At 37.5% G+C, this 23,643-nt stretch overlaps 1 protein-coding gene across 4 annotated transcripts in view; it reads right to left on the reverse strand.

Moving 5' to 3' along the window:
- The window catches only part of FAF2 (Fas associated factor family member 2), a 76,883-nt gene that overhangs the window by 29,071 nt on the left and 24,169 nt on the right, over positions 1 to 23,643 (reverse strand). For 2 of the 4 annotated variants that reach the window (XM_027867134.1, XM_027867136.1), the window contains exons 3-8: positions 11,534 to 11,611; positions 8,093 to 8,209; positions 5,239 to 5,315; positions 2,740 to 2,878; positions 418 to 503; positions 228 to 319 (exon numbers count right to left, since the gene is read on the reverse strand). In XM_027867134.1, coding sequence (XP_027722935.1) covers positions 228 to 319; positions 418 to 503; positions 2,740 to 2,878; positions 5,239 to 5,315; positions 8,093 to 8,209; positions 11,534 to 11,611 — 589 coding nt within the window. Of the gene's footprint in view, positions 1 to 227; positions 320 to 417; positions 504 to 2,739; positions 2,879 to 5,238; positions 5,316 to 8,092; positions 8,210 to 11,476; positions 11,612 to 23,643 lie in introns of all 4 variants that reach the window. The other 2 variants (XM_027867137.1, XM_027867135.1) reach the window with 2 other exon arrangements.

Here is a 23,643-nt window from a genome sequence, read left to right on the forward strand (position 1 = left end):
TTAAGAGTAGCTGGTGAAGAGACATGTTCCATGATAGTTCATTAAGACTAAGAACAGGCTGATAACTATAATTTTATGATGGGGAAACAAAACAAAAAAGGCTCCACCAATAATGAAGAGGGATTTGTGACATTACTTCCTCTTCACTATCTATCATGATAATACCAAAGGAAGATATTTGATAAGTTCCATGAAGCAAATGAAACAAAGCAAGAGGCACAACTTACCCCTGTATCCCTCAGGTTTGTTTGTGGAACATGCCCAAAAGAGCATCCTATTGTTTATAAGGGAAACGACATCAGGTGAACAAAGAGTATTGCTGTTGGGAGGGAAGACACAAATATGAGAATAACATATTGACTAAAAACATAAGCTAAGGGAACAGAAAATAGGTGAGAAAGAAATCTGTTTACTTACCGACAAAAATCATCAGAATCTTGATGATCATCACCATGAAGATAGACCAACAGAAATCGAAGTTCTCGCTTGGCATCATTGAGTGCCTTTGTGAAACAGAGAACAACTAATTATATATGGCACAGTACATGTATCCTTAGCAAAATTTACAGGAAATATGAATAAAGGAATAAAACTAGTGAATTTAAAAAAAAACACCTAGAACGGGTGATCTACTTTCATAACTCTTTAAAAATCCCTACTAAATACACACTTCTACTTCTCATGCTTTGCTGTTTTCTGAATTAATTTTTAACATTCCTCAATGGAAAAAGCCACTGTAAGTTTTAAAATTGCACCAAGAACACAAAAACAAAGAGAAGCTAAAGAAGTTAATAGAGTTCTCAAAAAGTGCAGTCAATAAACACCTACTATGTGCCAAGCACTATGCTAAATGCCAGGGATACAAAGAATGGCAAAAACACGCCTTGTCCTCTTGAAGTTCATATTCTAATTGAGAGAATGGGGGTGGGGGTGGGGAGGGATGATGGGTGAGGAAAGACAACTGTGTACAAACAAGATATATATATACATATATGTAGATAGATACAAATACACATATATGATATATAAGGAGATTTATTAAAAAGCCACATCAGCTACTTGTGAACATCTAGTCCAACCTTATAAGAGTATCAGGTATTACTGACATCACTGGCTATAAAGAAGGAGGAAAAAATTATTCCCCAGTCACATAAAAAAAGTGGTATTGCACTGTATTCTACCTCTGTCCCATTCTTGCAAACAAAACAAAGCTATTAAATGCACAACCGAAGCAGCTCCCCTGGTGAGGGCATACTCTGGGATACATTGAAGGTATTGAAGCAGCAGAGACTGTCAGTTGCTTGAGGGCAAGGACCATGTTACCCTTTCTTTGTAATCTACAGTTCCCAAAAAAGTTCCAGGAAAATAAATGGTAGATAGGCACTTAAATATCTGTTAAATGCTATAAAGAGAAGAAAGTACCATCAAGAATGATAATGGCAGCAGCAAGTAGTGAAAATGTAAGAAAAATGTGGAGCATGAGAAGAAAAGAGAAAAAGAAGATATTTTTCCTCTCCAGATATCCAGGCTATAGGAATCATGAAGCAACCTTTCCGCCTCCCAGAGTGGTGGTTCTCTACTCCTTTCCAGATGTACCAGGAATATGACCTAACTTAGCTTGATTTAAAGTTGGAAGAAACATTAAGGAACATCTACTTCAACTCCTTCATCTCACAGATGAGGGAACTGAGGTCCAATTAGGTGAAGAAACTTTTCTATGGTCAGAAAGCTATTAAGTAGAAGCAGTGAGATTTGAACTCTAAACTTTTGACCCCAAATCTAAAGATCTACTACAGCAATACATCAGCAAGCATTTGTTGAGTACACAGTATAAGCCAAGGACTAGAGATACAAAGACCAGAGAGAGAGAGAGAGAGAGGCCAGTTCAAAGTCAACACAAGTGACCAAATGCCACACGTAAGGAACAGAGAGAAGGCCAATATGGCTGGACTAAAGAGTATGGGAAAGCTGGAAAGAAAGATTGAGACTGGGACCAGGCTGTAAAAAAACTTTAAAAGTCAAAGAGCTTATGTTTTATCCTAGAGGCAGTAGTAGGCTGTCACTGAAATTTACTGAGTAGGGGAATGATATGGTCAAATCTGTGCTTAAGGAAAATCACTTTGGCAGCTATACTGGAAGATGAATTATAGATTACAGTGTGAAGAGGCAGAGAGATCAATTAGGAGTATTTTGCAACTGTCCAGGCAGGAGTTAATGAAGACCTGAACTAAAAGCAGTGGCTGTCTGAGCCTAAAAGAAAGGGTTGGATACTAGATATGTTATACACGCAGAAAACGGCAAGATTTGGATATGTGTGACAAAGGACAGTAAGGTACAGGATTGGGGAAAAGGGTGGGGTGGAGGTTAGGGAAGAATAATTGACCTTAAGTTTCAGCCCCATGCTCACCCTACTCTGACTTGTATTAAGGTTAATCCTTGAGTTATTTCAAAGCATAAAGATGCCAAGATATTTACCTTGACAGAATTTTGTCACCTATCTACAATGATTACTAATGGTGGCAACCAGTTTTTCTTGCTGAGGAACCTAGATTTCTTAAATGTTCACATAACTAATTAATGGATGCCTGGAGTATGTGATCTAAGTCATACTCAAACTGAACTGTAAATTTTGCACTGAAGAACTTAAGTGGAAAAAAAAAAAAGGGAAAGCTCTTCAGTTTTCTTCCAAGAATGCATTCACATCAATAAAATGGCTTTTGTATTGTCTCTGCCACTGACCTGGCTGTATGTTCCCTGGTAGAAGACAGGATGTGTCCTCCCATATTTCTCTTCAAATATGTGCATAAATGAAACGATGTCCCCAACAGGGTCAGTTACCCGACTTCGAGGGTCGGGACGTATAAAACGAAGTGCAAACCTAGGGAAGAAGGACATATGTCACATGGATCCCATTTATTTAAGTTTGTATGATATAGTCAGCTTAAGCAAAAGACATTATCAACCAGTCCACACATTCATTCAATAGGACCTAGAACCACAATATCTGCCTGCTGGTAAGTGGAAATTTCCCTGTCCCTTCAAAGAAGCAAATTAGGATCACAAATTCTAACACTAGTCTGATTAGACCCTATGTGCTTTTGCATGGAAAAATCAGAATCCCAGGGGTGAACATACTGTTAAGAATAAGAGTTTACCAGAACTGGTAAGAAAAAGGAAAAAGAGAGGCAGCTACATGGGGCAGTGGATAGAGCACTGGCCCTGGAGTCAGATGGACCTGAGTTCAAATCCTGTCTCAGACACATGATACTCACTAGCTATGTGACCCTGGGCAAGTCACTTAACTCTGACTGCCTCACAAAAAAAAGGGGGGGGGGGAGAGAAGAGATAATCAGATAAAGCAGTGCTGGGCTGGGTGAACAAAAAATATGCCCATTTCTGTTTACTCCATTCTTTTCCCAATACTTCCTTTTCTTCTCATTTGTAAAAGTTTTCAGCGTATACACACGCACAGGGTATATGCATGAAGGTGTCACATATTATCCAATCCAGCCAAATGACTGATTTAAATTTCAAACCAGTATCAACTTCCAATTGTGGTTTCAATTACTCCTTAGTTTTATTCCTTAAAGGACCAGAAAAATTGTCTTTGACAGCACACAGATGAAGAGGAAATAACAAGAGGGACAACTACTCACATCTATGTAGCACTTTTAAAGTTTCCTTACAACAATCCCAGGAAGTAGTCAGTGTGAGTTTATCATCTCTACTTTAGAGCAGAAGCAACCTATGCCAAGAAACGTGAAGTCATCTACCCAAGGCCATATAGCTGGTGAGCTAAAACTCAGCCCCTGTCATCTGACTCTGAATCCAGGTTGCTTTTTATTGAACCACACTGTTTTGTTGGCAGCTCCTTTTTAAAAGACCAGACTCTATAAGGTATGTGTGTCTACAACTTTTTTCTAAACTTCAATAAAGCCTCTATATGCAAAAGCTGAGATGTCAATGAGACAGGGATAGAGAAGTCAGTATGTCACATAAAATCCAAAAATTGTTTGGATAATCAATAATATTAATATATTATCATATCATATTAAAATATTAAAATTGGTAACATTCATCACGCAAACTTCTGCAAAGCAGAACATTTAAGAATGATAAAACTTTCCTAAAACAGAAATAATTAACACAGTCTTTCTTGACCACTTGTCAAGGAGGTTGTAAAAACAATTCCTGCTTAGTGATGGGTTAGCAGAAACTCTTCCACCTCAGAATCTATGATAAATAGGTAAACTCACACTAGTTTTCAATAAATTAAAAAGTGATAGGATCTGCTGACTTCCTGGTGAGAAAAAAAATTACCCAAAACAAGGGTGGCACCTAGCAAGTCTGAAAACATTACTGCCAAGGGAGACAGCATAAAGGCAAAAAGTGAACATATGAGGAATCAAGATGACAAGGCTCTGGCCTTGGCACAGCCCCCAATCACCCGGTGTGACCTTGAACAAGGAAATTCCTCTCTTGTGGCATCAGTATCCTCTACTATAAAATCAGGAGCTGAATGAGCTAACATTTCCTGGTCGAAGGCCTCTTCCAGCTTAGACAATCTGTGCACTGTGACTTACTGACTGACCGATGGACTGTGATACCTTCAACCTCAGGTGGTCACCCTCAGTTTCCTTCATTGAGAAAGCTTATTTGCTCTGCACTCAGTTCAGGTACTACCTGCACTTCTGGTTTCTCTTAAAGCTGTGTCTTTATGACATGACTGAGGGTATGGGCAAGAGACATAAGAAGTAGCTCAGGGAGTATGGTGGTCTAGGAGGAGTACAACGAGAACATCATCTGAGCTAGGTGAATATAGTTAGATGAGCTGTTAGGGGGTTTGGGGGTAAGAGGGGAAGAACTAGAAAAAAGTGCAAAAACAGAGGGTCAGAGAAAATAAAGAATATAAAAAAAGGTTAGGTGGAATGAGAGTGATTTATGTAATTGAAGGAAATGGGGAGATGCAGATAAAGCTAGTAGTTCTTTAAAAACTATATGCAAAATCAATTTAAACAATTTCTCTAGTAATATGTAACAATTACACACATGCACCATAAAATATTTTTGCACACTATTAAGACTGCCCGAATAAAGCAATGAATTATATGACATTCAAAATGCAAAACTCTATAGTCCACATTGATTATGTACAATCAGTATACATATTAAATATAACCTATTCATAGAAATTTCAGATTTTACCATGGTCTCAGTATGTAAATACAAAATACTCACCTAAATATATCAAGTATTGTATAATAGGTAAATCGGAATGGAAGCATAATCAAATAATAACCCCATCCCAGCAATCCCTGAAATGAAAAAAATTTTAAAGAATAAATATATGCTGGATTTTTAAAAAATCGACTTTACAAGTACAAGATGGAGGAGACCTGACTAGACTGTAGATTATTTGAAAAAGATTTAGGAGTTTCAGTGGACTAAATATGAATCAACAGCACAAATAATTTGTTTGTACCCTATTTGTGAAAGATGTAGCATAGCAGAAGGGTAGCTTTGGAGTTAGGAAAGACATTCAAATGCATGACCCATCCTGGTCATGTGATCCTAGCTAGACATCATTTAACTTTTCAATGCCCCAGCAAACTCTTAAGACTAAGTTGCCTAACACAAATCTCCACTGGTGGAGTTTCCTTACAGAGAGTTCCCTACACCAATGAAATCACAAATTTGGACCAAAACCCCCTATATTTATACATAGGCTAGACGATCACCTGTTCAATATGTTGTAGACAGGTTTACTACTTAAGTACGAATTGGACTAGACCACCTGATAATGAGTCTTCTAATTCTATGATTCTGGGGAATCATCTCCTAACCTTCAGAACAAAAGTGTTGACTCAATACAATATTTCCACTCCTTTTTCTTTTACATTATTTCTAACTTTTAGCTACGTTGATCCCTGTGTTCTCTCTGCTCAATAAAAGTCCATTCTTGTCTTCCTCTAGTATTCTTGCCTTTGAATGTGATTTCCTGTTCTTGTCTGTCTTTTCCTTTATCTATGTATTCTAATTGAAAAGCAATACAGTATACTGGGAATGGTGCTATGCTAATCCTGGAATCAAGAGACCCAGATTTGCCCAGAATGTGACACAGCAGCCAAAATAACGTAAAGCAACGAACAGAGCTAGTCTTCGGGTTCCAACCTGAGCTCCAACCCTCTGACTGACAGATACTGACCGTGTGATCCTAGACAAGTCATTCAACCTCACAGTACCACAGAAAATTCTCTAAGACTAGAAATCACAAAGCAGGCAGCAATCTTCTTTAGCAGAATTTCCTCAAATAGGAACACTAATTCATTGCTGGTGGAGTTGTGAAATGATCCAACAATTTTGGAGAGCAATTTGGAACTATGCCCAAAGAGCTATATAAATGTGCATACCTTTTGACCCAGCAAATAGCACTTCTAGAGCTCTATCCCAAAGAGATCATAAAAATGGGAAAAGGGGGGCAGCTAGGTGGCGCAGTTGATAGAGCACTGGCCCTGAAGTTAGGAGGACCTGAGTTCAAATCCGACCTCAGACCAAACACTTGACACTTACTGGCTGTGTGACCCTGGGCAAGTCACTTAATCCCAATTGCCTTAAAAAAAAATGGGAAAAGGATCCACATGTACAAAAATATTTATAGCAGCTCTTTTTGTGGTGGCAAAGAATTAGAAATTGAGGGGATGCCCATCAATTGGAGAATGGCTGAACAAGTTGTGGTATATGAATGGAATGGAATACTATTGTGCTGTAAGAAATGATGAGCAGGCAGACTCCAGAAAAACCTGGAAAGACTTGTATGGTCTGATGCAGAGTGAAGTGAGCAGACCCAGGAGAACGCTGTACACAGTAACAGCCACGCTGTGTGATGACAACTTTGATAGACTTATCCCTTCTTAGCAATGCAATGATCTATGACATCTCATGATGGAAAATGCTATCCACATCCAAAGAAAGAACTATGGAGTTTGAATGCAGATCAAAGCATACTATTTGACCTTTTTTTTTCTTCTGTTTTGTTTTGTTTCCTCTTTCTTGTGGTTCTTTCTATTGGTTCTAATTTTTCCTTACAACATGACTAATGTGAAAATATGTTTAATAGAAATGCATATGTATAGCCTATATCAGATTGCATGCCATCTTGGGGAGGGAAGTGAGGAGGGAGAGGGAGAAAAAGTTAAAACTCAAAAGCTTATGGAAGTGATTGTTAATAAATCAAAATAAATTAATAAAAAAAATTAAAAAAAAAAAAGAATTTCCTCACTAGGAGTTCTCTTTATTGTTGAAATTACATGTACAGACCTCTCCCTTTAGGTCCTCTTCTCTCTTACCCCTCCTAAATTAAAGCAACTTTAGGCATACATCAATAGAAGATTTCAGATGAGGTGAAGAGTCCTACTGTCCGCTACCCTGGTCAGATGCCACCTAGAATACTGTGTTCAGTTTTATGCATCACATTTTAAGAGGGACATTAACAAACTAGAACATGTCTAGACAACCACAAGAGCAAGATCACTCGAAATTTATCATATGATGAATGGTTGAAGGAACTGAATACGCTTTATACTAGAATAACAGAACCTCAAAGGTGGAAGGGATCTGAGAGGTAATCTAGTCCAATCCTTATTTTAAGCATGAATCCTCTTTAAAGTATGCAAACTAGTGGTTATCTGACATCAAGCACCATGCTGTGGATTAGTCAAAAGACTTTGATTCAAATCCTAATTCTGCTATTTACTACTTTCTTGACATTAGGAAATTCACTTAACTACTAAAACTTCCTCTGTAAAATGAGGTGGTTGTATTGTCTTATCTCTACTACCCCTTTAGTTCTATGTCTCACAACAACTCATAACAACCTCCAGTCATGGGAAACTTATAACCACCTGTGGCAACCCATTACATTTTTTGAGGAGAAATGCCACAAGCAGAACAAAGGTCTGTATACGACATCTGTCAATCTAATGAGGGTCTTTGATACGGTCAGTCATGAAGGCTTGTGGAAAATTCTGGCAAAATTTGGTTGTCCAGGAAAGTTCATCAGCATTGTATATAAGTTTCTTGACAGCATACTTGCCCAGGTTCTGGATAATGGACAATGTTCTCCAGCTTTCTCAGTCACCAGTGGAGTAAAGCAAGGCTGTATGTTTGTTCCCATGCTTTTTAGCATGATGTTTTCAGAGATGTTGGATTCCTTCAATGAGGACAAAAAATGTGTCAAAATTAACTACTACACTGACGGTAAACTGTTCAACCTGAAAAGACTACAAACCAAGACTAAAAAACAGAGGGATAGTTAGTGTATGACTGTTCACAGAAGACTGTGCACTCAACGCAGCCTCTGTGGTGAGGCTGATATGCAACAAAATATGGATTAATTCTCTGATGCTTGTGCTAATTTTGGTCTAACAATTAACACCAAAACAAAAACAAAAAAACAAAAAACAAAAAACAAAACAAAACCAGAGATTTTCCACCAGCCAGCACCGTATCTTCCATACGTGTTATATCAAATGGAGACCATCAAATATAACCACTGGTTACAGCAAATGGAGAAATTCTGAATGCTGCGGATAAGGTTGATACGTGTACTGCCAGAGCTAGCTCAGTGTTTGGGAGGTTCCAAAGGAAAGTGTGGGAGAAAAGAGGTATTAGACAACATACCAAACTAAAGGTCTACAGAGACACTGTGCTGACCTCATTGCTGTATGCCTATGAAACTTGGACAATATAGCAGTACCATGCCAGGAAACTGAATGGCTTCTATTTGAATTGTCTTAGGATTCTGAAGATCACGGACGCTGAGGCCCTTTCTCAAGCTGAACTGCCAAGCATTCAAACTCTACCGTAGACTAGAGTGCAACTCCGATGGGCTGGCCGTGTTTTTTCAAATGCCAAAAGTACATTTGCCTAAAAGACTATTTTTACACTGAATTCACAAAAGATAAATGCTCATATGGAGGTCAGAAGAAGCAATACAAGGAAGCCTCTCTAAAAAACTTTGAAATCGAATGTGAGACATGGGAGACACTGGCATAGGATATTTAAGATGGTGTGCCTGCATCAAAAAAGGTGCTATACTCTACAAGCAAAGCAGAATTGCAGTGATTCAAAAGAAAGGTGAGATGAGTAAATTTAAAGACTGCCCCTCTAAATATTCATATGGACTATTTGTGCCCAACCTGTGGTACAGCTTTCTGTTTAGAGCCTGGTCTGATCAGCCAGAGTTGGACACAATGTACTTTGACCCCAAAATAGTGACATCATTTTGGTCCTCTTCAAGAACAAAAGACAACTAACCAATCTTATCTTGAGCTGAAATGCACTTTTCTTAATTTCCATTCAATGGTCCTACTTCTACCAAATACAACAAGTCTAGATCTTCTTCTTTAATGTCTAAGCATCACGAAATTTAGTGCCAGAAGAAAATTTAAGAGACTATTTAGACCAGAGGTTCTTACGTTTTGTGTCATGGATATCCTTTGGCTGTTGGGTGAAGCCTATGGATATCCTCTCAGAATGCTTTTAAGTGCATAAAATGAAATATGTAGAATTACAAAAGAAATCAATTATAGTGAAATAGTTATTCAGAAATTATTTTTTAAGTTCACAGTTCCCAGGTTAAGAACTTCTGATCTTGACCAAGAAAAGATTGTCTCTCAAATATTTGAAATGTTACCTTGTGATAGGATAAATTTTATTCTAACTAGGACCAATAGGTAAGAAGTTTCAAGACTAATTTTAGCTCAATAAGAGTAAGAACTTCCTGAAAATTATAGCTGTCCAAAAAATAGAATGTACTAGGTAGGGAGTTTCATGTATTAGGATCCTTCTAATTCTTAAGCTTCTATAATGAATATTAGAATTTTAGAGATGGAAAGAACTCAGAGGCTGCTAAGACAGACCCAACAAATGAGGATAGAGGCCTTACCTAGAGATTTTTCATGACAGAAATCCTCTACCTATTGAGGCAGACCATTCCCGTTTAGGACAACTCTAATCATTTTGTTATATTAAGTAAGTATCTGCCTCTGCTTTCTGGGGCCAAGGAGAATAAATCTAATTCCTCTTTCACATGGCAGCCCTTAACATACTTGATTTCCTTTCTTTCATTTGTTTCTTATGCCACATATGTAAAATTGTTAAATAAAATTAGTAACATAAGCATTATGACAGCACATGTAGATAAAATGACAAAGAGTAATGCTGATATGAAGATGTTGTCATCAACTGGTTAATAGCTAATGGGATAGTCGAGACCTATTTTTGGTTTGTTATGAAGATACACAATTCCCATGAAAACTACAGCCCTGCTTCAATACTGCTGTGCTACACAGGGGCTCTAGGAGTTCCTACTTTGACAACCACAAGTATCAAAAGTTACTACAAGGAAACTCAGTTTTCACATTCATATTTCAAAGCACTGGCAGATCATGCCAGGAGGGGAAGAAATGAAATTGTAAATTCCATATACTCTACTAGCCCTTAAGTACCCTAATTTGAATTTGCTGAAGGTCCCTGTCATTGCTTTCCAGTTATTCCCCAAGAACAACTGACAGACAAAGACCCTGAAGTCTTATGCTTACACTTCTAGCAAGCAGTACCTTCATCTTAAAGAGACATGGAAAAAAAAAACACAAACAAAAAAATGAAGCAACAAAGCTCAGATAAGGAATTAAATCTTAACAATAATTTATTAGATCACAGATTCAGAGATGGAAGGGACCTTTAGGATCATTTAGATCAACTTCCTCATTTTAGAGTTGAAAAATATTTTAAAAGCCATTTTCTTCCCAATAAACCCGAGCTACCATTTTTCTTGTCTGGCCCTATGATTTCACTGGTATGGGAGCTCTCAGTGTGGAAATTATCTCTACCAAGGTAGATCAGCATCTATCTATAACTTACAGTCTCAAAGAGTTACCAGAGGCAGGACCTAAACCAAGTTCCTCCTAACTCCAAGACTGGCCCTCTATCCATTATGGCATGGTGCAAGTATTATCATCTCCATTTTACAGATAATGAAACTAACATTCAAAGAAGCAGATCACATATCCAAAAAATATCAAGAGATGGGATTTAAACCTAGGTCTTCTGATTCCAAGTTCACAGTTCTTTCTATTATACCTCTGAAGATTTGTTAAACAAAAGACAAACATTTTTGCCTTGGCTAAACAACAAGGCACATAAGAATAAGCCAGCTATATATTGCTAAAGGATAAGAAAATATCCCAAAATAACAGACATATCAAAATTGAAGAAAAATTTCAGGTGGATAGCTACACTATTTTCCTTTCAATTCATGATGCAAAAAAGAAAAATTACTCAGGAAATCAACAAAAGTCTATTATTATACATTTTGGCTTTTTCCCCAAGGTTGTCACACAGCAAAAAATGCTGCTACATGAATGACCTTGTGAAATGGAGGAGAAAGAATATCCCCAGCTGCAAAATAACTTGCCCTTGGTTGTGGTCTTGAAACAACATAGCTGTAGATCCTGTGATCAGCTGTATTAACCTGCAGGGGTCGGGACGGAGGTGGGTTGAAGACACTTGGTACACCTTCTTGCTCATTCAGTCTGTCCTGTACAGCTGCCTGAGGAGGAAAATACACAAAAGCAAGGGTTTAAAGTCTCAATAAATTAGTCAACCCAGAAGAGTGAAGCCATCATGGTTTCAGGTTTCAAAACAGGACAAAAATTACAATAGCTAACAATAACAATCCCAAAGCCTTTCATTTATAAAAACACAACCTGTTTCACATTCAAAGGCAAAATATACAACACACAGATTAAGTAGATGAATTAAAATGCATTGTTTCTGTCCTTGTCTTATGGCTTTTTTTAAAGTAAAATGAACTGAGATACACGTTTATAAATAATTTACCCTTCAATATTTCAGTGGATCTCTAATATTATCAGTGTTGAGTATTCCCTCTAAAGATATATATTATAACCTATCCACAACTTGTCTCCAGTTTATTCAACCTTCCTCATATAACATGATTTCAAGCACCCCTCTGCTACGCCTACTGACCTCCTCTGGACATGTTTCAGTTTATTTGTCAATGTTCCTCATAAAATGTAGTACCTAAAACCGAACCCAACATTCCAAAATTGTTTTAACCAGAACAGAATACAGGGGAGGATTATTACATCCCTTTTCTGGGATACTACTCTTAATGTAGTTTGAATTTTTTTTTTTTTTAATTTTATAGCATTTTTTTTTGGTAACCACCATATTACACTACAGACTCTTGCTGACCTTTCAATAATGTAAAATGTCTAAATTTCGTACATGTAAAGTGGTATCAAACCAATTATTGTAAAATGATTTTCTCAAAGCACAGAACTTTACACTTACTCCTTACTGATTTAGTCCTACAGGTTTTAAGGCTATTGTTCCAGGCTATTATTTGTTAAATCCTGATTCTGTCATACCCATCCTAGCTCTGCTTCATTCAAAAACTGGATAAGCAGCACTACCTTTTGAGTTTTCATCTGAGACAATGACAAAAAATCTTAAAGACAAGGTCAAGGATCCTTTCCCCTGTGAAGCTGTCCAAATAGTATCTGTCTGAGATTGATATAGAACCTCACTAACACCATCAAACCCTCCAATCAATATTTATCTTCCTAGCATGACACTTAACCTTTTTTTCTAGTACAATTAGACATTCCTATTGCTTCATATCAACTTAACTGAAAGAGTATGCAACCTGATGAACTATGTTATTCAGCTCCAGAGAAAAAACTGAAGGAGTCTGAATGCAGATAGCAATTTTTTAAACTTTCTTCATTTTTCTTGGGGTGTGTTTTTATTTTGGTCTGTATTTTCTTTCACAACATGACTAATATAGAAATATGTTTTACAAGACTGCACAGGTATAACCTATATTAAATTATCCATCTTCTCAATGAGGAGGGAGGCAGAAAATTTGGAACTCAAAATTTTAAAAAATTAATGTTAAAAAAAAAATTTACATGTAATTAGAATAAAAGATGGAAAAAAAAAAGATCAAGCAACATATCCAACAAATTTCTCTATCCTTGTCAAATGTACTGCTAAAATCCAGGTATGCTCAAAATGGAAATATTTCCCTAACCAGGCAATAACGCTCTGAAAAAAGGGAGTTTGATTTGATATAAGTCATTGTTAATAAAAATTCATGTTGATTCAGTGATCACTGTTACATTCTGACATCTTCACAAGCCATCTAATTAATGTCTTCTAGAACTTTGTTGGGAACTGATGTCAAATCTATTTGATAATTTCTGGAATTAGGAAATCAAGACGTTTGCCCATCTCTGGTCTTCTAGTACCGTCCTCATTTTCCAGTCTTCAAAATATTACCAACAAAAATTTAGTAATCACATTGATAAGTTCTTTCAATACAACAGGATGCAATTTGTCTGGACCAGGAGACTTGAACTGATTTAAAGCAGTGAGGTGCTCTCTTCCTATCACCTTACCTAAACTTGGGTTTCAATTCCCCTTTAACCATATTTGTTTCACCCTTTCCAGCCTGAAGATCATTCTCCTTGACAGAGAAAACAGAAGCAAAATAAGAGTTGAACAGCTCTGCTTTCACTTTGTCTGTTAACATTGCAGTCTGTCCCTAACGGTAGGACTTCACCTTCTTTGTAGCTCTTGTGCAAATAATCTGCACCCTCTCCCCTCCCAGTCCTACTGGCCTCAATATTTTTTAGGCTAAAAATTAAAAATTCCTCTTAACTAATCTTCTACTTTGGAGTCTTTGGTCATGAGTTCATGCCTGTTTCTTTAAACTTTTTGAAGCCTACTTTCTTAAAGTCTAAGATATGTTTGTTGAGTCTCACAGTGGTATATTCTCTTTTCAACTACAGTCACTCGTCCGAGCAGTTCAGTTATAGTCCCCTTTCTTGGCTCTAAAGTAAAAATTCTAAGATAATTATGGTCACTTCATCCCAAGGTTCTCCATTACTTCCACTGCATCAAGTACTTCCTTCATTGGCTAGAACTGAGTACAGAATTGTCAATTCCTCCACCTTCTGAGAGATGAAAATGTTTGCATGGAAAGTGAGAACATAGTAGATGCTCTACTTTTAACAGAATGGAACTTCAACAAACATTCAATGAACTCCTTCTACCCCCCTCGCATTCCTCCCAGCACTACTATATCAATACCTTTAAGCCAGGTTTGTGATCTATATCAAATAAACAGTCTATGTGGCTAAGCCACCTATAGTCTTTGTCTTGCATTAGATACTCCCAACTTATGCACCAGTGTGTATGTTTATGTGCATGTGCGCACACGTGTATATACAAATACATATATATCCAAATCTATGCACACATACATATTTATATACTTTTAAAATTCTGCTGCCACCTCTATGAAAACGTTCCTTTTGAACACTGTCATAGTCCAGTCATGAAGGCTCCATATCACCAGGTCCAGAAGAGATTTATGAAGTTATATTTATCTCCTTGAGTTAAAATTTCAAGTTCGTTTTGTTTATTACCTATATTCTATGTATACTGATACTTGGGACTATATTTTTTCTTTCCCTCTTCTCAAATATTTTCTATTATAAACTTCTTTCTTACTTTTTCTTACTTCCTTCACCATTACTCTTCCTTTTAGGTCAAATTACTTGTCCTCCATATAATTTAAACAATCTTTAAAGCTTTATCTGGACTTGATTTTATCTTTCCTCTAAATATTCGCTTTTTTTCTATTGCTAATTTCCCTCTGAATTACAGCAATAAATTTCTGGACAAACAATCCTCTCAGTACTCATGAAGACATTCTACCCCAAGCTAAATGTGCATCCCTCTAGTATCTCAAGTCATGAATCAGAAAACCAAACTGTGTACTTTGATACCTTCTATGCAATTTTTCACTTCCCACAGGTTCCTTTATTTCCAAAGTTCCAAACTTTAATTGGAAGAGCTGAAAATACTGTCTGTATCTCCAAGTCCTTTGATTAAACTCATTAGAGATAGAGTTTAGGTTTCTTCTGGTAGTAGTCTTTCCCCCACGCATCAGGGTATAGAAAACAACAGGTTTTATAAATCTTGCTAGGTTCTCTTGTGATACACAGCATATGATGTTTGTTTCTAAGTGTTTTATCAATATCTTCTTTTTTTTCTTTTCTTTTTTTTTAGTGAGGCAATCAGGGTGAAGTGACTTGCCCAGGGTCACACAGCTATTAAGGGTCAAGTGTCTGAGGCCACATTTGAACTCAGGTCCTCCTGACTCCAAGGCTGGAGCTCTATCTACTGCACCACCTAGTTGTCCCTCAATACCTTTTTTTAAATTCAGTCACTTCCCAATAACTCCCCTTCTTATAATAAAGAGAAACAGTAAACAGTAAAACCAACAGATGCAATAGAAAAGATGAAATTACATTCCACATCTTGAAAACATATATTTAACTCAAAGGATTTAGAGCTAAAAAGGACCTCAGAGATTATCATGCCCAACCTTTTCATTTTACAACTGTGGCAACCGAGGCCTAAGCAGATTAAGTCATTTGTCCAAGGTCTTATATGTATATGTAGTAGACATAAGAATCAAATTCAGATCTTCTCATTCTAAATATTTTCCCTTTTTACTATACTGCTACTTGTTGGTTTTGTCCCTGAGATTCAATATTCCACAATTTCAGTTCCCTATGAACAAAGATTTTCCTGCAAGGGCTTCAAAGGACCCTTGGTCTTCAGAAAAGACTGAAGCCATCTGACATGTTTATCTACACTCATACTTTCACAGTGCTACCTCAACAGAGCTAATACCAGACCTTCCTGGCCCACAATTAACCCCCTTCCATCTCTAGCCTCTTCATTTGCCCCCTCTTCACAGCTGTTTTCCTTTCTACCTTTAGACATTAGTTTCCCTTATCTTACCTTTTGAGCCTAATTGCACGCTATGCATCTCTTCCCACACTTCAAATTCTAGCCAAACTAGACACCTAGCTACTCCCTAATATCACTCTACACTTGGCCTACTTCTATGAACTGATCTTCCTAAAGTACAGGTCTGACCATGTCACTCCCCTTTCCAATCAACTTCAATGGCTTGCTATGATCTCTGCTTTTTTCTTGGTATTCTTAATGCTTAACAAAGTACCTTACATATCATAGATGCTCTAACAAATGTTTGCCGAATTAAATCTTAAAACAAACATCTTGATCCTACTGCTCCTTAAATATCCTCCAATTTGCCTACTTCATTTGACTTTCTAAACTTTTTAATGAGTGGTCTATACTTATTGTCTCTGGGTTTCCCACCAATCTCCTTTACATACGGAATCCTTGTTCCCGGCCCCCATAGTCTATTTCTATTAAAATCAAATTATTTTATTGAGTCTTCATCCTCCCTGACCAAAGTTCCTTTTTGCAATTCTCCCGTCATTTGGTTTATAAGACACCAGATACGCTAACTATCCTCTTAGCTCAATAACTCTCCTCTCACTTCCACCTTTTACTCCTCCTTTTTAGGTTTCCTAGAAGTTTTGTCCTCATCCCAATAGCTTGCCTGCTATTCTCTCTACATACTAAGGAATGGGAAAATAAAGGACATTGCCCAGATAAAGTTGTCATCCAGTCCAATAAGTATTTATTAAGCACTTATGTGCAGCGTACTATTCTACGCACTGGGTAGATGACAGCAATTGTAGCAGCAGGATAGTGGGAAAACAATGACACCCTGGCATGGTCGGTACTGGCAATAGTGAGACAGTGATACTGGCAACACCCACCAGCCTGCAGGGAATAGCTCTAATAGCACCTTAGATGATGAGGCAGTGGAAAGCATGGTGGCACCCTAGTTTGCAGGCCTTAGCCAGGCTAGGGACAGAAGTACAGATCCCAGCTAACACTGGAAGGCAGCCCAAGGAGTGTATGAGCCAAGTGTATAGGCTGAAAGCAGCCTAAGTGAGCCCGAAGCCTGCTAGATGGGCCAAAAGTGAACAACGTGTCTTAGCGAGCTAACTAGACACAGAAATAGACTCATGCAGGCTCTTTTTGCTGTCTGATAGGGCTCATTCAGCTTTGTTACAAGGATGAGGGAGTGAGTTGTTATGCTATAAAGCTGACACCTATGTTATCAATGGTGAGATGTTAAGTGTTGTGGGCCAGAATACGGCAGAAATGAGGAGGTATGAGTTAACTCCCCACAATACCAAATGGGGCTGTTGATTTTTCTTTTTGTTTTTTCAATTAAAAATTTTCCAATTAACAAGCATTTAGTTTCTCTTTCCATCTCCCCTCCTACTGAAAAACAAAACAAAACCCTTGTAACAAATAGGCATAGTCAAGCAAAATTGATTCTTGTGTTGGTCATATCCAAAAATGTTTGTCTCATTTTACATATTTAGTCCTTTACCTGTCTATCAGGAGTTGACGAGCATACTCCATTATCAATCCTCTGATATCACAGTTTGTAATTTCAAGCAATGGAGTTGTGGTACAGAGCTGGTGCACTCTAGATTAACTGTGCTGGACGCTATGAAATCCAACTTCAGGTCTTTTGAGCAAGAGTAATTTTAAAGCAATTTTTAGGTCTTTAGTGGGGACCTGAGACCCCAAAAGCTCCTTTTAACCTTCTTGAGAGACAGTTATTTGTTTTTATCTTTATGTACTGCTTTAATTCTCTGGGATATTGAAATATGTTTTTTAGTAAAAGAGCTGTTTGTTTGAACTTTCAAGGCTCTGAGTGAGTCATTGCACCACATATAGAAGTACAAGCGGGGCAGTGTATATGCAAAGACAAAACGTTGAGAAGCTTACAATGCACTGCAGGCAAACAACATATAAACATAAATATATACATGATAATTTGAGGAAGAGAGAGAGAACAATTCAGAAGATCAGGAGAGGAGGCAGCCTGGGCACTGAGCCTTAAAGGGAGCTAGGGATTCTAAGAGATGGAAGGGAGTAGGATATATTTTACATGTACAGCGCAGAGCCTGATGCAAAGACAGAAAAAGGATATGTAATTTCATGTACAAGGAACAGCAATTAGGCAAATATGATTAGAAAATAAGACGATGTGATACGAAATAGAGATAAACGAACTTGAGCAATATTGTGAAGGACTTGAAAATGTCAAGCTGAGGAGTCTGCGCTTGCTACCTGATGCAGCTGTGGGCCCCTGAAGATTCTTGAACAGGCGAGGGGCAGAATAGTCCTGAGGCTTGAGAAAATTACTGTGACAGCCAAGACAAAGAGGGACCGAAGAAGGAAGAGAATAAAAAGCAAAGCAACCAATTAGGAAGTTATCATCACAGGTTAGGTGAGTGGTGATGAGAGCCTTGTGGTAGCCTCACAAACTGAGAAAAAGACCAGATAGACACAAGAGATGTGGTTGGAGTAGATTCAACAAGACTTGGTGAATGAAGACAAAGGGAATGAGAATGAATGAAGAGGAGAGAAAATGACACCGGTGGCAAATCTGTATGACATGACTTGGGTATTTAAACCTATGTATCCTGGATAGAGGCTTGAGGGGGAGATGAGTTTGATTCTGGACAAGTTGCATGTGAGATGCTGACAGAGCACCCACTTGTAGATCCATCAGGCAATTGGTGATAAAAAAGTAGAACTTGAGACAGAGGTTAGAGCTAGAAACTGATAGATCTGGGAGAGGTCTCCATGGAAATGATAATTAAACATCTGGGAGCTGATGATATTACTAAGAAAAAGAGTGTATCCATATAAAGGGGAACAGAACATGGTTAATAATCTAGTAAAAGAAATTGAAAAGGATCCAGTAATCATGTAAGAAGAGAACCAAGAGGGTGCATGGTCACAAAAACCCAAGGAGGAAGAGGATATCCAGGAGGAGTGGGGAGTTAAGTGTAAAAACTTTCAGAGAGGTCAAGAAAGATAATGACCGAAAAAAAGTTACTGGATGTAGCAATCAAGAGATCATTGGTAATTTTGGAGGAAAAGTTTCAGTTGAGTGGTGAGAAGCGACTACGAGAAGAAAGAGGCAACAAGCATAGCTTTTTTTCCCCTAGGAGTTTGGCTCTGAAAGGGAAGAGAGAACTTGAGATAATGGTAGGCTGAAGTGTAGGGTTGGTGTGGGGTGGGGCAACTGGGGATACGTGACTTGCCCAAGATCACACTGCTAGTAAGTGTGTGAGGTCAAATTTGAACTCAGGTCCTCCTGACTCCAGGGTTGGTGCTTTATCTACTGCACCACCTAGCTGCTACTTGAAGGTTTTTCTTTTTTCTTTTTCCCTTCTTTTTTAGGCAATTGGGGTTAAGTGACTTGCCCAGGGTCACACAGTGTCAAGTGTTTGGTCTGAGGCCCCATTTGAACTCAGATCCTCCTGACTTCGGGGCCGGTGCTCTATCCACTGCGCCACCTAGCTGCCCTGAAGGTTTTTCTTAAAAACGGAGGAGACCTAGGCATATTTGTTAATAGATAGGCAAAAGGAAATAAGGGCGGAGAAAGTGAAAATTAAGAGAGAGAAAAGACATGTTTGAAGAGGCAAGCTGTTGGAGGAGAAGAGAGGGCAGGGTATCAAAGGTACAAGGAGAGATGTTGATAATATAGGAAAAAACATTGGAAGATCTCAGAACTCTGATAGATGGAATGGCCAATCACGACTTTATAAGATTAAAGATGAAGCATTCTTCTTGCTTATCAGCAAATTAGTGTATTAAAGGTGCAGGATGAGACATACAATTTCAGACATGGCCAACATCTGTTTTGCTTCACTACACTTATTTGTTACAGAGGAAGGTTCTACTGGGCAGAGGAGACAAGTGCAAAAAGACAATGATGTTGAGAAAAAAAATTAAGAAAACATTTTTTAGAAAAACAAGTAGATATGACCAAAGAAGAGATAGAGAACATTACAAGATGTAAAATAAATTAATTTTGATTACATCATATTGAAAAGTTTTTGCACAAACAAAAACAAGGCCAAGATTAGAAGGAAAACAGGAAACTAGGAAAAATTTTTACAGCAAGTTTCTGATAAAGACCTCATTTCTCAAATATGAATTAAATCTGTAAGAATATACATCATTCCCCAATTAATAAATGGTCAAAGGATATGAACAGACAGTTTTCAGAAGATGAAAAGCTATCTATACCTACATGAACAAACATTCTAAATCACTACTAATTAGAGAAATGCAAATTAAAATAACTCTGAAGCACTACCTCACTAACCTATCAAATTGGCTAATATGACAGAAAAGGAAAATGACAAATGTTGGAGGGAATACAGAAAAAGAGCGGCAATGATGCACTGCTGGTAGAGTTGTGAACTGATCCAACCATTCCGGAGAGCAATTTGGGACTATACCCAAATGGCTATAAAACTGTGCATATCCTTTGACACAGCAATATCACTACTAGGTTTGTATCCCAAAGAAATCAAAGGAAAAGGAAAAGGACTCATATGTACACAAATGTTTTATAGCAGCTCTTTTTATGACAGCAAAGAATTAGAAATTAAGAGGATGCCCATCATTTAGGGAATGGCTGAACAAGTTATGGTATATGATTGTGATGGAATACCATTGTGCTATAAGAAATGATAAGCAGGATGTTTTCAGAAAAACCTAGGAAGACTTAAGTGAACTGATGCAAAGTGAAATGAGCAGAACCACAAGACCTCTGTATACAGACAGTAATATTGCATGATGATCAACTGTGAATAACTTAGCTACTCTTTCAGCAACACAATGATCCAAGACAATTCTGAAGGACTTATGATGAACAATGCTATCCACCTCCAGAAAAAGAACTGGAGTTTTAACGCAGATTGAAACTTTTTTTTTTTTTTTTGCCTTCTTTAGTATTTATGTTTTGGGTCTGTGTTTTCCTTTATAACATGGATAGCATGGAAATGTTTGACATGACTGCACATGTACAATCTATATCAAACTGCATGCCTTCTTAAGGAAAGAATTTGGAACTCAAAATTTAAAAAGTTAAAAAATTTTGTTTACATGTAATTGAGAAAAAAATTAAATGTAAATAAAGAAACAAGTAGAAGGATTGACCTTGGTGAGGATAAGGGTAGCTCTTTGTCGGAGACTAAAACAAAGAAAGAGAGATTAAGGGTTGATGTCAAGCTGTTTTAAAGTGAGAAGAAGAAGGCACTAACAACAGATGATGGCTTCTATTTTCTCTGCAAAGTAGGAGGCGATGGCTTGATGAAAAAGGTTTGGCAGAGGGCAAAACAGAAATTGAAAGAATCCACCAATCACCTCCTGAAAGAGATCCCCAAAGGAAAACTCCTAGGAATATGGTAGCCAAATTCCAGAGTTCCCAGGTCAAGGAGAAAATATTGCAAGCAGCCAGAAGGAAACAATTCAAGTATTGTGGAAACATAATCAGGATAACACAAGATTTAGCAGCTTCTACATTAAGGGACCAGAGGGCTTGGAATATAATATTCCAGAAGGCAAAGGAGATAGGATTATAACCAAGAATCACCTACCCAGCAAAACTGAGTATAATCCTTCAGGGGAAAAAAATGGACATTTAGTGAAACAGAGGATTTTCAAGCATTCTTGATGAAAAGACCAGAGCTGAATAGAAAATCTGACTTTTAAGGACAAGACTCAAGAGAAGCATGAAAAGGCAAACAGGAAAGGGAAATCATTAAGGGCCTTATTAAAGTTGAATTATTTATATTCCTACATGGAAAGATGATATTTCATGATTCCTTTCTCAGCATTAGGGTAGTTGGAGGGAAATTGTGTGTGTGTGTGTGTGTGTGTGTGTGTGTGTGTGTGTGTGTGTGTGTGTGTAGACAGAGGGTATAGGGTGAGTTGAAGATGAAGGGATGACATCTAAAAAATAAAGTTAAGGGGTGAAAGAGGTTTATACTGGGAGGAGAAGGGGAGAGGTAGAATGGGGTAAATTATCTCATAAAACAGACAAGGAAAAATTTTTACAGTGGAGGGGAAGTAGGGGAAGGTGACAGGGAATGAATGAATCTTACTCTCATTGGATCTGGCTTAAGGAAGGAATAACACACACGCACACACTCAATTGGGTATGGAAATCTACCTTACCTTACAGGAAAATAGGAAGGAAGGAGATAAGAAAGGGGGAGATCATAGAAGGGAGGACAGATTGGGAGAGGGAGTAATCAGAAGCAAACACTTCTAAGGAGGGACAGGGTCAAAGGAGAGAATAGAATAAACAGGAGGTGGAATAGGATGAAGGTGAATACAGCTATTTTTTTTACAACATGGCTCTTATGGAAGTGTTTTGCATGACTACACATGCATAATTTGTATCGAGTTGCTTACTTTCTCAATGAGGGTGGGTGGGGAGGGAGAAAGGGAGAGAATTTGGAACAGAAGTTTCAAAAACAAATGTTAAAAATTGTTTTTTACATGCAACTGGGAAATAAGATATACAGGCAATGGGGTATAGAAATCTATCCTACCCTACAGGAAAATACAAGGGGAAGAGAATAAGAGAAGGGGGGGGGCAATAGGAAGGGCAGATCAGGGGAAGGGGTATTCAGAATGCACGCTATCTTGGGGTGGGGGGAGGAGAGAGAAGGGGAGAAAATTTGGAACCTGAAATCTTGTGGAAGTGAATGTTGAAAACTAAAATAAATAAAATTAATAAAAAAATATACATAGTCAAGCAAAATATTCCAACCTTGGACGTGTCCAAAAAAAATCTCATTTTTCACCCTGAGTCTACCTCCAACAGAGTTAGCTTTCAGAGCTCATTTTTATATCTATGTTATAATTTAAATTGTTCTTCAGGCTCTGCTCACATCACTTGCTTCATTTCAAGTCTTTTCATGTCTCTTTAAAATTATCTATTTCATAATATCTTATGTCATTGTAGTATTCCATTACATTAATATCCCACATTTTGTTCAATCATTCCTCAATTGATAGGCATCCCTTTAGTTTCCAGTTTTTTGCCACTACCAGAAGAGCTGTTATAAATATATTTGTACACATGGGACTTTTAACTTTTTCTATTATCTCTTTCAGGTATACTGACTAGTATAGCTGAGTCAAAAGATATACAGTGTTTAGCAACTTTTTTGGCACAGTTTCAAATTGCTTTCCAGAATTGGTTATACTCATTCATATGACCAGTAGTGCATAAATGTGCCTCCTTTCCCAGAGCAGCCCATTCAGTATTTATAATTGTATTTTTTTGTCAACTTTGCCAAGCCAGTGTGCATGAGGTATAATCCCAGACTTGATTTAATTTAATTTCTCTATCAATCATTTGGACCACAGGACTACAGATAGCCTGAGTTTCTTCCCATGTGTACTTCCTATTCCTATCCTTATACCATTTGTCAATTGGGGAATGATTCTTATAAATTTCAATCAGTTTCTTATATATCTTAGGAACTTGCTGTTTTTCTCCCATTTGTTTCCCTTTATTAGATTTACCTTTGCAAAAACTTTCTAATTTAATGTAATCAAAATTATACTTTACGTTCTGTGATTCTGTCACCTTGTTTGGTCATTAAATTTGCTTCTATCCATACATCTGAGAGGTAATTGAGCCCCACTTTAGCATAGAGTTAAAAGTCAAGAAATAGGCTTGAAAAATGACCAAACAGCAAGAAGAGATCTTGACTACATAAAACTATTATGGTGACAAGGAAGATCAAAACACAAACT

The sequence above is a fragment of the Vombatus ursinus genome, unplaced genomic scaffold (assembly GCF_900497805.2).
Source record: "Vombatus ursinus unplaced genomic scaffold, bare-nosed wombat genome assembly UNPS02014785.1, whole genome shotgun sequence".
Taxonomy (NCBI): domain Eukaryota; kingdom Metazoa; phylum Chordata; class Mammalia; order Diprotodontia; family Vombatidae; genus Vombatus; species Vombatus ursinus.